At 47.5% G+C, this 14,121-nt stretch overlaps 1 protein-coding gene across 4 annotated transcripts in view; it reads left to right on the top strand.

Annotated features, from left to right (window-relative positions):
• Positions 1-6: 6 nt before the first annotated feature.
• Positions 7-14,121, top strand: part of POGK (pogo transposable element with KRAB domain) — a 17,065-nt gene continuing 2,950 nt past the window's right edge. The window contains exons 1-5 of one of the 4 annotated variants that reach the window (XM_010845986.1): positions 7-287; positions 953-1,086; positions 6,545-6,671; positions 7,437-7,535; positions 9,209-10,692. In XM_010845986.1, coding sequence (XP_010844288.1) covers positions 955-1,086; positions 6,545-6,671; positions 7,437-7,535; positions 9,209-10,680 — 1,830 coding nt within the window. In that variant the 5' untranslated portion in view covers positions 7-287; positions 953-954 and the 3' untranslated portion in view covers positions 10,681-10,692. The other 3 variants (XM_010845988.1, XM_010845987.1, XM_010845985.1) reach the window with 3 other exon arrangements.

Here is a 14,121-nt window from a genome sequence, read left to right on the forward strand (position 1 = left end):
CGCAGCTCCAGGGATCTGAAGCCTGTTTCACCCGCCCCAGAGGTATCTTGCTGCATTTGCCCGTCCTTTTTGAAAATACCGAAGAAGCGGACTTTGAACTCCGGAAGGATCTTTTTTCTTTGGAAGCCTGGGAGGATGCGGCCCACCAGATGTACACTCACTCCACACCTAGGAATTGCCCGCGCCCCTAGAGGGCAGGAGCGCGGCCTTTGTACTGGCGTAGGAGCTGGGCGAAAGAGAATTCGCAGAAGAGAGAATTTGCGGTCCAGAGGCAACGAGTTTTGCCGGTAGGGGTGGGCCCCAGACCCTGGTGATTTCTGCCTCTTCTTGGGTATCCAAGCATTACTCTTCACTAAGGGTCCTGGGCTTGGAAAGTCACTAAAGGCAGAATGACTCTATTTTCTGACCTGGCTCATGGACAAAACCTTTGACTCTGGAAAATCCAGGTCTTCTGGGCCAACCAACCTCCTGACACAACTGGCCCTGTAGGAACAACCCAGTTGAGCGAGTGCACTATGAGTTCAAACGCCTTCATTGACAGGAAGCCAACACACCTGCTGCTGATTCCATGTTTGGGTGGCACTGGCTGTGAGAAAGTTCTGCCTTTTGTTGCATTAATAAAATTTCCTGGAATGTTTACCCACCAACCTGTTATGCCCTTGGGTCTCTACAGAACCAGTTTGGTCTCTCTTCCAGTTTTTTAAATATTTGAAGACAGCCAGGTATGCTGACTGCCTACAACCCTCTTCTTTTCATAACTAAATGTCACCTTCCAAACCTTCCTGGTGCTTTCCTTGAAGCCCTTGCTCCCCAGACCTGGCTCTTCCCTTTCTCTTGTTCCCCTGAACTGTCCTGGGGCTAAAAAGGTTTGTGTAACCTGAGCTGCCCCCTTCACAGGCTCTGAAGAGTTCACACTAGCACCTGATTTTTCTGAACTGAATCTTGCTTGCAGAGATGGCATCCACAGCCTGCCCTCTGAATTTGACCCTGAAAGAAGAGGAAGAAGAAGAAGAGATTCAGAGCCGGGAACTGGAGGATGGCCCCACAGATATGCAAAAAGTCCGAATCTGCTCAGAGGGTGGATGGGTAAGTAAGAAGGTGTGGGGTTCTCACACAGCTGTGAGGGGCAGGCCTGGGAGCCAGGTTTGTAATAAGTCTCTTCCTCAGGCAGCCACAGGAAGTAAAAATAGCCTAGCTTAGCCCAGTCCGGTGTGTTTGCATTCCTGAGAAAACAGTTCTGTGGCTTTAAAAGGCACAGCGAAGAATGGAGAAGCTGGTTATGGGAACTATCTCTTTAGCCACATAATGTATCACCATCAAGATTGGAAGTCCAAGAGGCCATGACTGTGTCTCTCTCCTGTATCCATGGATTCCCTATATCCTGCTTAATGCCAGGCACCTTGTAGATATCAACTAAATGTCTGCTGACCCATGTGTAAAAGAAAAATTATTCTGGCACTTGTTTAGATAATAAGGAATATACTAAGGAATATATTAATATTTAGAATACTGAGATAGGCTTCAAGACTGTCACAATAGGAGAGAGAAGAGAACAGGAAAGAGCTCAACAGTAAAGACACGTGGGGATTTATAGCCAGGGAAGAGAGCGTAGGGCTCAGTGAATGGAAAATTGCTAAGTGGAGCCATCAACAGTGGCATCAACAGATTCTTTCTAAACTAACTTAGTGAAATTCTTGCTAAAACTGGGCTGTGCAGGCTGTGGACCATAGCAGCTGTGTATGTGTCCAGGGTAGAGGCCTAGTGGAGAAGAGGGCTCAGAGGCTGACCAAGTTTGGGGTGAGGAGAAAATCTTTGTCACTTACTGCTGATTGAAGGGAACCACTTAAACCATTTAAGTCTTGGGGCACTGAGCTGATATGAGGAGAGCTGTATGGGATGAGGCCAGCTGGTTCTGTGTGAACACCTCTTACGGTAGTTGACACAGGACAGAACTGCATTTCCAGCTGGCCTTGGATTGGGATGGTAGGCAGCAGTGAGTAGGGAGCACGTCCAAACATTGTAGCGTGATAGAATTCAAATTTAAAGCATAAATGGAACAGATACTTATAATTGTATACATTATTTACAGTACTTACTGGACTTCATGATAACTCAGCGTGCATGGTAAACATTTTAAATAAGCACCAAATGACATTCCTTTTCTCTGCTTGGTTTTCCACTGTGTATGAATGTCATTGGTATACATAGTACGCTTTGTTTCCAATGAGAGATCTGTATCCATAGAATCTCGGTCTTTGCAAACTATCTCGTCCTACTCCCCTCCCACTGCATGAGGTGCAGCAGGGTTATCTGCTTTGCCCCTGGATACACATGTATGCTGACTTCTGTTCTTAAAAACACCTCTTGAGCTGGAACCTTAAAAGTAGTGCATTTTGTTGTATGTATGTTATACTCAATTAGGAAAAAAAAAAAAAAATACGACTCCAGGCTGCGGGTTTGCCAGTCTAGCTGTTGAAGCTGGACTGCTTCTGTCTCTTCAGACCATGCTGCTGTCCTCCTCAGTTCTAATCCCTGCAGCTGGGGAGATTTTAGAGTGCAGGAGTCATCCCATCTAGCCCTGAGCAAGAACTCAATGCTTTGAGGCTATACTGGCCAACCGAGAACATTTAGACAGGATGGAGAAACATGCAAAACGGGTGCAGTAGAAGCAAGCATTAGAATCTGTTGGGACAACACAGAGAGGAGCAAGGTGAAGCCCATGCTTGGCTTGGGCTGGAGGAGGAGGACCGGCACGTGTGGCATCCAAGCAACCGGCCATCCATCTACAGTTGCTCAGCGCAGTGCTGAGTGTCATTAACACAAAGTCCTTAGTCTCGTGGAATTATTAATACTTGTTTTATGAGTAAGACAGGAAAGTAAATCTGATTAATTGCACAGTATTTGGAATTCTATGGTAGATGTCAGTCTCTCCTACAGGCCTGAGAACTCCTGGAAAAAGCAGGCAAAGACCTGGTCTTGAGTAGTACGTAGTTTTGCCCCCTCCCAGGTACATCTGGGTGGAGACATTTCTGGTTATCATGACTTGTGGTGGAACTTGGGAAGTGGGAGAGCCTACTGGCATCTCCTGGGTAGAGGCCTGGGATGCTGCCGTACATCTGTGATGCCCAGGACAGCCCCTGCAACAGAGAATGATCTGGCCAGAAGTGTCAGCAGTGCTGAGTGAAAAAAATCCTGTTCCAGGGCAACTAGAAGAAAACAATCAAATCTGTCTCTTACATATGTGTTTTGGCTGTAGGTTGTGTTAGGGTGATCAATAAAAGCTTTCAATCTTAAACCATGCTATAAGGGTAATATTGCATGGGAGAATTGGAGTAGAAATACAATTTCAGCTAGAGAAAAGGGAAGATGTACTTTGAACCAAGTCTTAGGCAGAGGTAGAACCAGCCAAGGGAACGGAAGATCTTGCTATCAAGGAAGCCAGGAGCACAGGCACTGGGAAAAAAAGTTTATGTGTAGAGTCAGCAGCAGCTCTTGCAGCTGGAGCCTGCAGTGCATGTCGGGGAGTGGAGGAGACGGTTGAGAGAAGAAGGGCGGGCCCCAGGCTCAAGCCAGCCACTCGGGGGTATATGCTGCACCCTGGAGTCTGAGCTCTCTCCTTAGAAGCTCTGAGAAAGAAGTCCTCGGTTCATCTTGCTTAAGGGACCCTGGGGTTTCCTACTGCCACGAAGCATGGGCCTAAGTGACCTGCTGAGAAAGTGTGGGCATGGGAGTCAGACTTGCTAACTCTGTGATCTTGGGCAAGATGCTTATCAGCCTTTTGCTCACCCATAAAACTGGGGTAGTGATCCCTGTATCCTTGTATTATCTAAAGGATTCAATAAAAGTGCAAGAAAGAGTGCCCTACACAGTGCCTGGCACTCTTATCAGTGCACTGGTCCCAGGCCTCTGCCCTAAGAGCCCCACTGTCTTTGTTGAGTGGTTATACAGCTTCGTCAGCATGCCTGGGCAGCGTGTAAGTACTCTAGGATGGTTAGATAAGCATTGGAATGCCAGCTCTTGGGGCCGAGCGAGGCAGTGCACACAAGCAGAAGGAAGAACACCTATCTGATGAGACCTTGACCTTCTGGGAAGGAAGGAGGGCAGGGATCGAGGGCTCCTACCTGTGAGGCCAAGCAAGGGTGGGTGTCTGGGGGTTGGACGCTGGCTGCCTGATTTCTGAGTTTGGCCCAGGGCTGGCCCTGTTTACCTTCTTCTGTGCTTGGCCAGATAAAAGGCCTCTGTAGAGAGCAGGGAGGCCTGCACAGCAGGGCCTGGCTAAAGGCTTGCTCAGTTCTCACAGAAGGTTGCTGTGAGCAGCATCGCTAAGCCACACTACACCGTGTGCCTCTGAAGCATCATGTGGGCTTGTCTGAGGACCCTCTGTGGCTCAGTCGTAAATGGGAGGAGATGAATCCAACCCCAGCCTCCAGGTGCCTGCTCACCACTCCAGGGCTGCTGTATTTTTGTCACACTGGGTACGTGTTACCTTCTATGAGTGTTGATAGGGATCGCCCTTCTGAAATGACAGGCACAGCCCGTCCTGTGTCCTGTTTTATCAGCAAAGGGAAAGGGACTATAAATAGGTATAGCCTAGATCTGAAATTTCCTAGGGAGAGAAAAGGCCAAAGGGAGAGTTGTTCAAAAGCCTGGGAAGTGGGATGGGGTGGGATGGAAAATTCCTAGCTGCCTGGCTTTCCAGATTGATGAAATCTGAGCAGAGCCCGGAGACCCATCCATTATACCTCCTGGTATTTTACACTAGGCATTTTTGTCCATTCTTACTCAAAAAAGTAGGCTCAGTTTTGTGACAGATATATTTTAATGATTATTTGAAACTATTCCAGGTAGAACAAGAGAAGCGAAGAGAGTATCTACTTAAATCTTTGACTCAAAAACACCATTTCAAGGGATTACTTTCTACAGGAAGTGTCCTAGGCTTAGGGGAACAAAACAAAATAAGCCCAGGTTCTGCCCTCAGTGAGCTGATACTCTAGTGAAAGAAGCAGACAGGTAAACCAAGAGGATCCTGCAGTGTGATAAGTGCCACAGAGCTTGAGCCCAGGGCATTACAAGGTACACAGCCCAGGTTGAGGCCAGCTTACCCAGGGAACAGGATATCTGGGCTGAATCTTGGAAGGCGGGTGGGTGTCAGCCAGGCCAAGAATGAGGAAGACTTCTGAAGCAGCATGTATAGAGACTCCTGGTCTTTGGAGGGGTGGGAATGGTTCGTTCAAGGAACTGCAGGAATGAAGTTCCACTGAGCGTGTGGGGTAGAAGTGCAAGCCTGCAAGCTGGGTACCAGGGAGGCCATTCTGCCCTCTGTAAGGGCCAGAGCCTTGAAATCAGACATCCTAGGTCCCGGCCTCAACCCTATTGTTTATTGGCTGTGTGATTTTTAGACCAGAAACAGGGCTGCTCTGAGCCAGTTTCCTCCTGGATTAAATGGGGTTGTGGGGGAAAATAAATGAAGCAGTTACAGAGCCTTTTGCAGAAAGTTCTCCCTATGTGGAAGGGGGCTGTGAGGGTGAGGAGGGATGGGGTGGACTTTGTGAATAAGGCGGAAAGGCCAGGAGGTCTAAATGACTGATGGCCAGACACCTGAAGAAGCTGCAGACCGTGCAGACACTGAACTTTTCTAAACATCATCATGATCCCCTCCCAGGCCCTAGACTGTGCCACGGGAAAGAGCTCTGAACGCAGCAGCCCAGTGATGCTTTACCACTAAATATGATGAGCTTTGGAATAGGATTTTTAATGACTGCAAGATGACACATAATAAAAAGAAAGGAAAGAGTTGAACAAGAGGAGGTTGGTCTGGGTGGCTTGGCTGCATTTGACCACGTGGGCACCCTCTCCCACTGGCCCATGGTGTCGGGGAGGTACGGGAGTGGGGAGTGGAGCTCTGTCTTTAGGGCTTTCTGCTGTGGGTCTAGGCGTCAAAGCAAACCAGTTTGCTCTAGTATCTCATTACATAAATTGAAGCTCTAATTAGCCCTTCTCTCCTCCTCCTCATCCTCTTATGGATTGAAAAAGGCCAGATGAGGTCCCTTCTCTCACCGGCTCCTCCCCGGGCAGCTCTGGGGTTCTGAGTCATACACTGGGGCTAGTGCTCTGCAACTGGAGACTAGTGCCCAGGCAACCGCCAGCACCCCCGTGGTCTGAGGGTCTGTGACTGAGGGAGACAGCAGGGCTGTGTTGGCAGGGGAACCGTCTCAGGGTGCTCATTCCTGTGGTTGACTGGCTCTGGGTGGGGGCTGAGCTGTGATCAGCTCTCCCTGCTTTGGATGAGGATCCAGTCTCTCGACCTGGTGATCCATGGTGGGGAGTTTTCATCTCAAGGTTCTACTCTCCTTATCCATGAATGGGAGTGTGGCAAGCACTCAGCAGGGCACAGAGGAGCTTGTTGACATCCAGATTTTGCTTCTTGGAGCCGTGTGAGGACTGATGTGTCTCTGGGCCCAGGCCGCCCTTGTGAGACAATGGTGTGTGATCTGTGTCTGCGTGTGCCAACTAGTCGTTGAGAAAAGCCTGTTCACTGTTGCAGGTGCCAGCCCTATTTGATGAGGTGGCCATATATTTTTCCGATGAGGAGTGGGAAGTTTTGACGGAGCAACAAAAGGCTCTCTACCGGGAGGTCATGAGGATGAATTATGAAACTGTCCTGTCTCTGGGTAAAACTTTGTTTTCCTTTGTCCCTTAGAAGCTCTGAGCCCAGAGAATTGCTTCCATGTCTCTCTTCTCAGGTGTATCCAACATACCTCTCTCCTGAACCTGGACTCTGTCCCCTCAATGCCTGTGCCCATTTAATTTCCTGTTTTTGATTAGGCAGGATATAAATATTGTGTCCTCCTACTCAGCAGCTTATGCCAGCTCTCAGAACCATCCTCATTCAACCCAGGCATACTTATCAAAAAAAAAAAAAAGACATCTAGGAAATGTCACTGTGGATCTGGGCCTGTACTTTATACTTCTCTCCTAGGAGAGAAGGCAGTCCTCGCTGTTATCCTGTCAGCCTCAGAAGCTTGGGGACATATCCCCAAAGAATCCTTGTTGCTTCCCTCCCAGCACTGATATTATTAGAGTCTAACCATTTGGAGGGATTTCCCCACTTGGCTCATGCAGGTACTGGAATGCTCATTAGATCAGTGGCTGCATACACCCACTTCCCTGCTAAATGCAGTTCATTTTTGTCATTGCTAGTCCGGCCCCTCATTAGCAAAGATCCATAAATTCCCTTGGACAGACCTGTTTCCCATCATAGTTTTTCTTTAAGTATCCTTGAATTCTTCTCTACGGCCTTTCATAAATCTCCATACTGAGAAGACTATAGGGGTGAGAGTGGATGGGAGGTTTGCTTAAGTATCACAAAGTACTTATTTTGGCAATTGTCCAAGACAGTAACACAGCTGTTAACCTGTTTTATTTCCTGTAAACAGAATTCCCATTCCCTAAGCCTGACATGATCACTCGGTTGGAAAGGGAGGAGGAGTCTCAGAATTCTGAGGAATGGCAGCTCCAAGGAGGAACCTTTGCAGGTACTATGATTAACCCAATCCAGAAGGCATCCAGTGGGAGAATTATGAAGATGGATTTTAAGTTTACATTAAGGTACATTCTGGGGGGTATTTAAGCCTAAGGCAAGGTTCTGAGGCAGAAAAGCTATGGGCTTTGGAGTTTAAAAATCTCCTTGTTTCCCATGCTGTGTGACCTTAGGCAACTTCATCCACCTCTCTGATTGTCCATTTCTTCATCTGTCAACTGCGGGTTATAAATCTCAACATGCAACCTCGTATGCAGGTGAATGAAATTGAAGTTTGTGTGGCTTTGGTCCAGTGCACATCCTGAGTGCCTTGGGAGCACACCACACACTTCTGAAAACTAAGGAAAACAGCGTGACAAAGCATGCATCCAGGGTGCTTTGCTTGACTTCCTGTCTACTTCATCTTGGATAGAAAAAGCAGTAGCAGCTGTAGTACACATTTGAGCAAATACATCTAAAGAAGCATACAGCGTTGTACCGAGAAACAATGAGAGAGCAGGAGTTGGATAAATACAGCTTCCCAGCAGCCAGAATGATTTTATTTGCCTTCTCTCTATAAGTAATAGTTTAAAATTCTGTGTTTCATTGATTCTAAAAGATGTATTTCTCTCATCACTTTAACATCTCTGCAATTAAGAATGCTTGTTAAAACTGCTGGGTCTTCCCTGGTGGCTCAGACAGTTAAGAATCTGCATGCAATACCAAAGACCCAGGTTCAATCCCTGGATCAGGAAGATCCCTTGGAAAAGGGAATGGTAACCCACTCCAGTATTCTTGCCTGGAGAATTCCATGGACAGAGGAACCTGGGCTACAGTCCGTGGCATCGCAAAGAGTTGGACACGACTGAGTGACTAACACTTAAAACTGATGGCATGTTCCAGTTTCACTAGTGGCATTTTTTTTATTATAAATTTATTTATTTTAAGTGGAGGCTAATTACTTTACAATATTGTATTGGTTTTTTTCTTTTTTTTTTCTTTCTTAATGGCATATAATGGTACATCTTGCAATCAATGGGTTCTTAGTTTTGGTGACATATGGTAATATCCCTGAGTAATATCTAATTTCTGTGACCACTCTCTAAATAGAAACATACAGTGAAACCCAGTTCTGACATGGGTATGCAAAAACCATACCTTATAAAACCATACCTTATGCAAACTTATAAGTTAAGCCTTATAAGCTTAACTTTGCTAAGTGTGGTATTGCTATAGATTTTGTTTAAGGGATATGATTCAGTTCATGATGATAGAAATTCTGTAACACTATGTGTAGAATGGGTTGCATTTGGCTTCTCACCCAGGTGAAGGTTATTTTGGCCCAAGCGTGGCCCTCACAGTCAGTACATTACTCAAGCTGGGTGCCTGTGTTCAGTTGCCAGCCTGTGTCACTTCCCTGCTTTGCCACCTTGATGCGTTACTTAATTTTTCTACACTCATCTGCAAAGACAGAGTAAAGAAACAGTTATTGTGAGAATTAGAAGTGGTGATCTATGGGAACTGGCACAGGGGTGAGGACTTTGGAAGTATCTGTTATTAAAGTGACTGCTTTTAGTGAACTTCAGATTCAGGTAGTCTCGGTATTTTGACCAAAAACAAATCAAGGAATGACCCCAAAATCATTTGACTCATGGGCACTGTCTTCACTCCTCCCTGTATGTCTTCCAGAAAAGGAAGAATCCGACATGAAGCCCCCAGATTGGGCGGGCCCGATGAACGTAGCCTCGCAGTTTCCCCAGGCTCAGCACCTGGATGGCTTTGGCCTCCGTCTGCCTCGGGACATCACAGAGCTGCCCGAGTGGGGCGAGGGGTACCCCTTCTACATGGCCATGGGCTTCCCCGGGTATGACCTCTCGGCGGACGACCTGGCCGGGAAGTTTCAGTTCAGCCGGGGCATGCGCCGCAGTTACGACGCAGGGTTCAAGTTAATGGTGGTGGAGTACGCCGAGAGCACCAACAACTGCCAGGCGGCCAAACAGTTTGGGGTGCTGGAGAAAAACGTCCGCGATTGGCGCAAAGTGAAGCCGCAGCTGCAGAACGCCCACGCCATGCGGCGTGCCTTCCGCGGCCCCAAGAACGGGCGCTTCGCCCTTGTGGACCAGCGCGTGGCCGAATACGTGCGATACATGCAGGCCAAAGGGGACCCCATCACCAGGGAGGCCATGCAGCTGAAAGCTCTGGAGATCGCCCAGGAGATGAACATTCCAGAGAAAGGGTTCAAGGCTAGCTTGGGTTGGTGTCGAAGAATGATGCGGAGGTATGACTTGTCACTGCGACATAAGGTGCCCGTGCCCCAGCAGCTGCCTGAAGACCTGACGGAGAAGCTTGTCACCTACCAGCGGAGCGTCCTGGCTCTGCGCAGGGCACACGACTACCAGGTGGCTCAGATGGGAAACGCAGACGAGACGCCAATTTGCTTAGAGGTGCCCTCGAGGGTGACTGTGGACAACCAGGGGGAAAAGCCTGTCTTAGTCAAGACGCCAGGGAGGGAGAAACTGAAAATCACAGCCATGCTTGGTGTCTTGGCTGATGGGAGGAAGTTACCTCCATATATCATTCTGAGGGGCACGTACATCCCCCCTGGGAAGTTCCCGAGTGGCATGGAAATCCGCTGCCACCGGTATGGATGGATGACGGAGGATCTGATGCAGGACTGGCTAGAGGTGGTGTGGAGGCGGAGGACGGGCGCGGTGCCCAAGCAGCGAGGGCTGCTGATCCTGAATGGCTTCCGGGGCCACGCCACCGACTCAGTGAAGAGCTCCATGGAGAGCATGAACACCGATATGGTCATCATCCCAGGGGGGTTGACCTCACAGCTACAGGTGTTGGATGTGGTGGTCTACAAACCGCTGAATGACAGTGTCCGGGCCCAGTATTCCAACTGGCTCCTGGCGGGGAACCTGGCGCTAAGCCCCACCGGGAACGCCAAGAAGCCGCCTCTGGGCCTTTTTCTGGAGTGGGTCATGGTGGCATGGAATAGCATCTCGAGCGAGTCCATCGTCCAAGGGTTCAAGAAGTGCCACATCTCCAGCAACCTGGAGGATGAGGATGACGTGCTGTGGGAAATCGAGAGCGAGCTGCCAGGCGGAGGGGAACCGCCCAAGGAGTGTGACACTGAGAGCCTGACGGAGAGCCACTGAGGGAAAGCCGAGGTAAGCAGCCAGGAGGGGCCGCTGAGTGCCTTCCCTGTGGGACATGTTGGGTTTCACAAACACCCTTTGTCTCTTGCCATTCTTGGTTTCTGAGAACTCTTCAAACCCACAGTGCAGTGCTGCAGGTAGCAGGCCATCAGCATTTTCTCCTTCATATGAAACTTTGGTTGCCTGGCTTATTTCACGGGTATTTTGTATAATGCATGAAGTGAACAATGAGTGAGCTGCCTGAACATTTAATCTGAGTGCCATAATGCTGAAATTATTTAATCCTGAAGGAGCATAGTTTGACATGACTCCATTAACAAAAAGTTTTGTCTGTAAAACCAAAATTTTTCTTCCCCATATAAGTCATGCTGAATATACAGGGCTGACGTGTGTACCTGATTCACTTGAAGCAACTGTGCTCATCTTGGCTAGCCTGGAGGGCTGGGATGTAAGGACGTGTGCACCTTCGAACTGTGTCTCCTGGGTCTCAAGTTTCTGTCTGGGGTAGTCTGCAGTAGCCCAATGGGGAATGAAAGAAATAGCTTATGTTTGCTTTTCCCTGGGACATCAAAAGTCTGTTTTAAAGCATCATCTTATCCTCATGGTGACATTCACATGCAATAAACAATTACAATAATTTCACAGACACGTGAAGAGTGATATTTTTAAACTGAAATTCTGTACCAAAAAACAAACCAGAATGCTTATCTAGGACTCCAGTAAGTGAAGTCTGAGGACAATAAGGCCTGGAATTTTCTGAGTTAAGTATATAGAAGGGCCACAGCTTTAATAGGAAGTTGGGAGTGGAGGACTACCTAACAACACAAGTAGAATGATTATTCGCCCCACACCCCTGAGAGAGGAGAGTGACCACCTAACAGTGGACAGCATACAGAGAACAGACCATTCCACTTTTTTGTTATTTCCCTAATTTGTTCATTTGTTCAGTTCATTTGTTCCTCCACACAGTGTTTAATATGAAGAGAGCATGCCTTTTATAAAGAACCTAAATGTATCTTGATATTTTTTTCTTTCCTGTAAGGTATAATTAGGTATTTCCATCCTACTTGCTTCTTTCTCTAAATGAAATGCTAAGAGAAATCTCCTGTCAGACACCCCCCACTTCATGCTGTGTAAGTTGAAGAGTGATTTAAGTCTCCTTCCCTGCCCCCACATCAAGTGAAAGTCACTCGTGTCCAACTCTTTGCAACGACCCCATGGACTATACAGTCTGTGGAATTCTCCAGGCCAGAATACTGGAGTGGGTCGCCTTTCCCTTCTCCAGAGGATCTTTCCAACCCAGGGATCGAACCCAGGTCTCCTGCATTGCAGGCGGATTCTTTACCAGCTGAGCCACAAGGGAAGCCCAAATCAAGTTGTACTCCTAACATTGGTCCCGTGTTATTGAGATCCCCAGAATTACAGAGCCAATTAGAAGTTCTTATGGTCAAAATCACTAAAATTGCTTTTTTCCTCTCATGTCGTCTAACCTTTCTCTCCATGAATTCAGCCTCCCTTTATGAATTCAGCCTGCTAACCATTATACTGCATCCACTGAATACCAAACTTTGAGTTACAGTGAGTTTTTACCATATTTACCTTCCTCCCCCACCCCATTGTTGTTCAGTCGCTAAGTTGTGTCTGACTTTTTGTGACCCCATGGACTGCAGCACTCCAGGTTCCTCTGTTCCTCCACTGTCTCCCCGAGTTTGCTCTAATTCATGTCCGTTGAGTCGCTAATGCTATCTCATCCTCTGCTGCCCTCTTCTTTTCCTTTCAGTCTTTCCCAACATCAGTCTTTTCCAATGAATCTGTTCTTTGCCTCAGGTGGCCAAAGTATTGGAGCTTCAGCTTCAGCATCAGTCCTTCCAGTAAATCTTCAGTGTTGATCTCCTTTAGGATTGACTGGTTTGATCTTGCAGTCCAAGGGACTCTCAAGAGTCTTCCACAGTTTGAAAGCATCAATTCTTCGCCGCTCAGCCACCTTCAAATTGTGGTGCTGGAGAAGACTCTTGAGAGTCCCTTGGACTGTAGCTTCCTGGGTGGTGCAGTAGTAAAGAATCTGCCTGCCAATGCAGGAGACACAAGAGATGTGGATTTGATCCCTGGGTCAGGAAGATCCCCTGGAGGAGGAAAATAGCAACCCATTCTAGTACTCTTGCCTGGAAAATTCCATGGACAGAGGAACCTGGTGGGCTGCAGTCCATGGGATCACAAAAAGTCAGGACACAACTGAGCACAATCATCATCATCTCACATCCATGCATGCTGCTGCTGCTGCTGCTGCTGCTAAGTCGGTTCAGTCGTGTCCGACTCTGTGCGACCCCATAGACGGCAGCCCACGAGGCTCCCCCGTCCCTGGGATTCTCCAGGCAAGAACACTGGAGCGGGTTGCTATTTCCTTCTCCAATGCATGAAAGTGAGAAGTGAAAGTGAAGTCGCTCCGTTGTTTCCGACTCTTAGCGACCCCATGGACTGCAGCCCACCAGGCTCCTTCATCCATGGGATTTTCCAAGCAAGAGTACTGGAGTGGGGCGCCATTGCCTTCTCCCATCCATGCATGACTACTGGAAAAATCATAGGTTTGACTATACAGACCTTTGTCAGCAAAGTGATGTCTCTGCTTTTCAATATTCTAAGTTTGTCACAGCTTTCCTTCCAAGGAACAAGCGTCTTTTAATTTCATGGCTGCAGTCACTGTCTGCAGTGATTTTGTAGCCCAAGAAAATTGGTCACTGTTTCTACTTTTTCTCTATCTGCCATGAAGTGATGAGACCAAATGCCATGATCCTAGTTGTTTTTAATGTTGAGTTTCAAGCCAGCTTTTTCACTCTCCTCTTTCACTCAAGAGCATTTTTAGTTCCTCTTCACTTTCTGCTATTAGAGTGGTATTATCTGAGTATATGAGATTGTTGATATTTCTCCTGGCAATCTTGATTCCAACTGGTGATTCATCCAGCCTGGCATTTCACATGATGCACTCTGCATATAAGTTAAATGTTAAATATACAGCCTTGGTGTACTCCTTTCCCAATTCAAAACCAGTCAGGTATTTCATGACCAGTTCTGACTGTTTGCTTCTTAACTTGCATGCAGGTTTCTCAGGAGACAGGTAAGGTAGTCTGGTGTTCCCATCTCTCTTTAAGAATTTTCCACAGTTTGTTGTTGTCTACACAGTCAAGCTGGAATCAAGATTGCCGGGAGAAATATCAATAACGTCAGATATGCAGATGATACCACCCTTATGGCAGAAAGTGAAGAGGAACTAAAAAGCCTCTTGATGAAAGTGAAAGAGGAGTGAAAAAGTTGGCTTAAAGCTCAACATTCAGAAAACGAAGATCATGGCATCTAGTCCCATCACTTCATGGGAAATAGATGGGGAAACAGTGTCAGACCTTATTTTTCTGGGCTCCAAAATCACTGCAGATGGTGACTGCAGCC

Source organism: Bison bison, unplaced genomic scaffold (genome assembly GCF_000754665.1).
Source record: "Bison bison bison isolate TAMUID 2011002044 unplaced genomic scaffold, Bison_UMD1.0 scf7180017864229, whole genome shotgun sequence".
NCBI classification, from domain to species: Eukaryota; Metazoa; Chordata; class Mammalia; order Artiodactyla; family Bovidae; genus Bison; species Bison bison.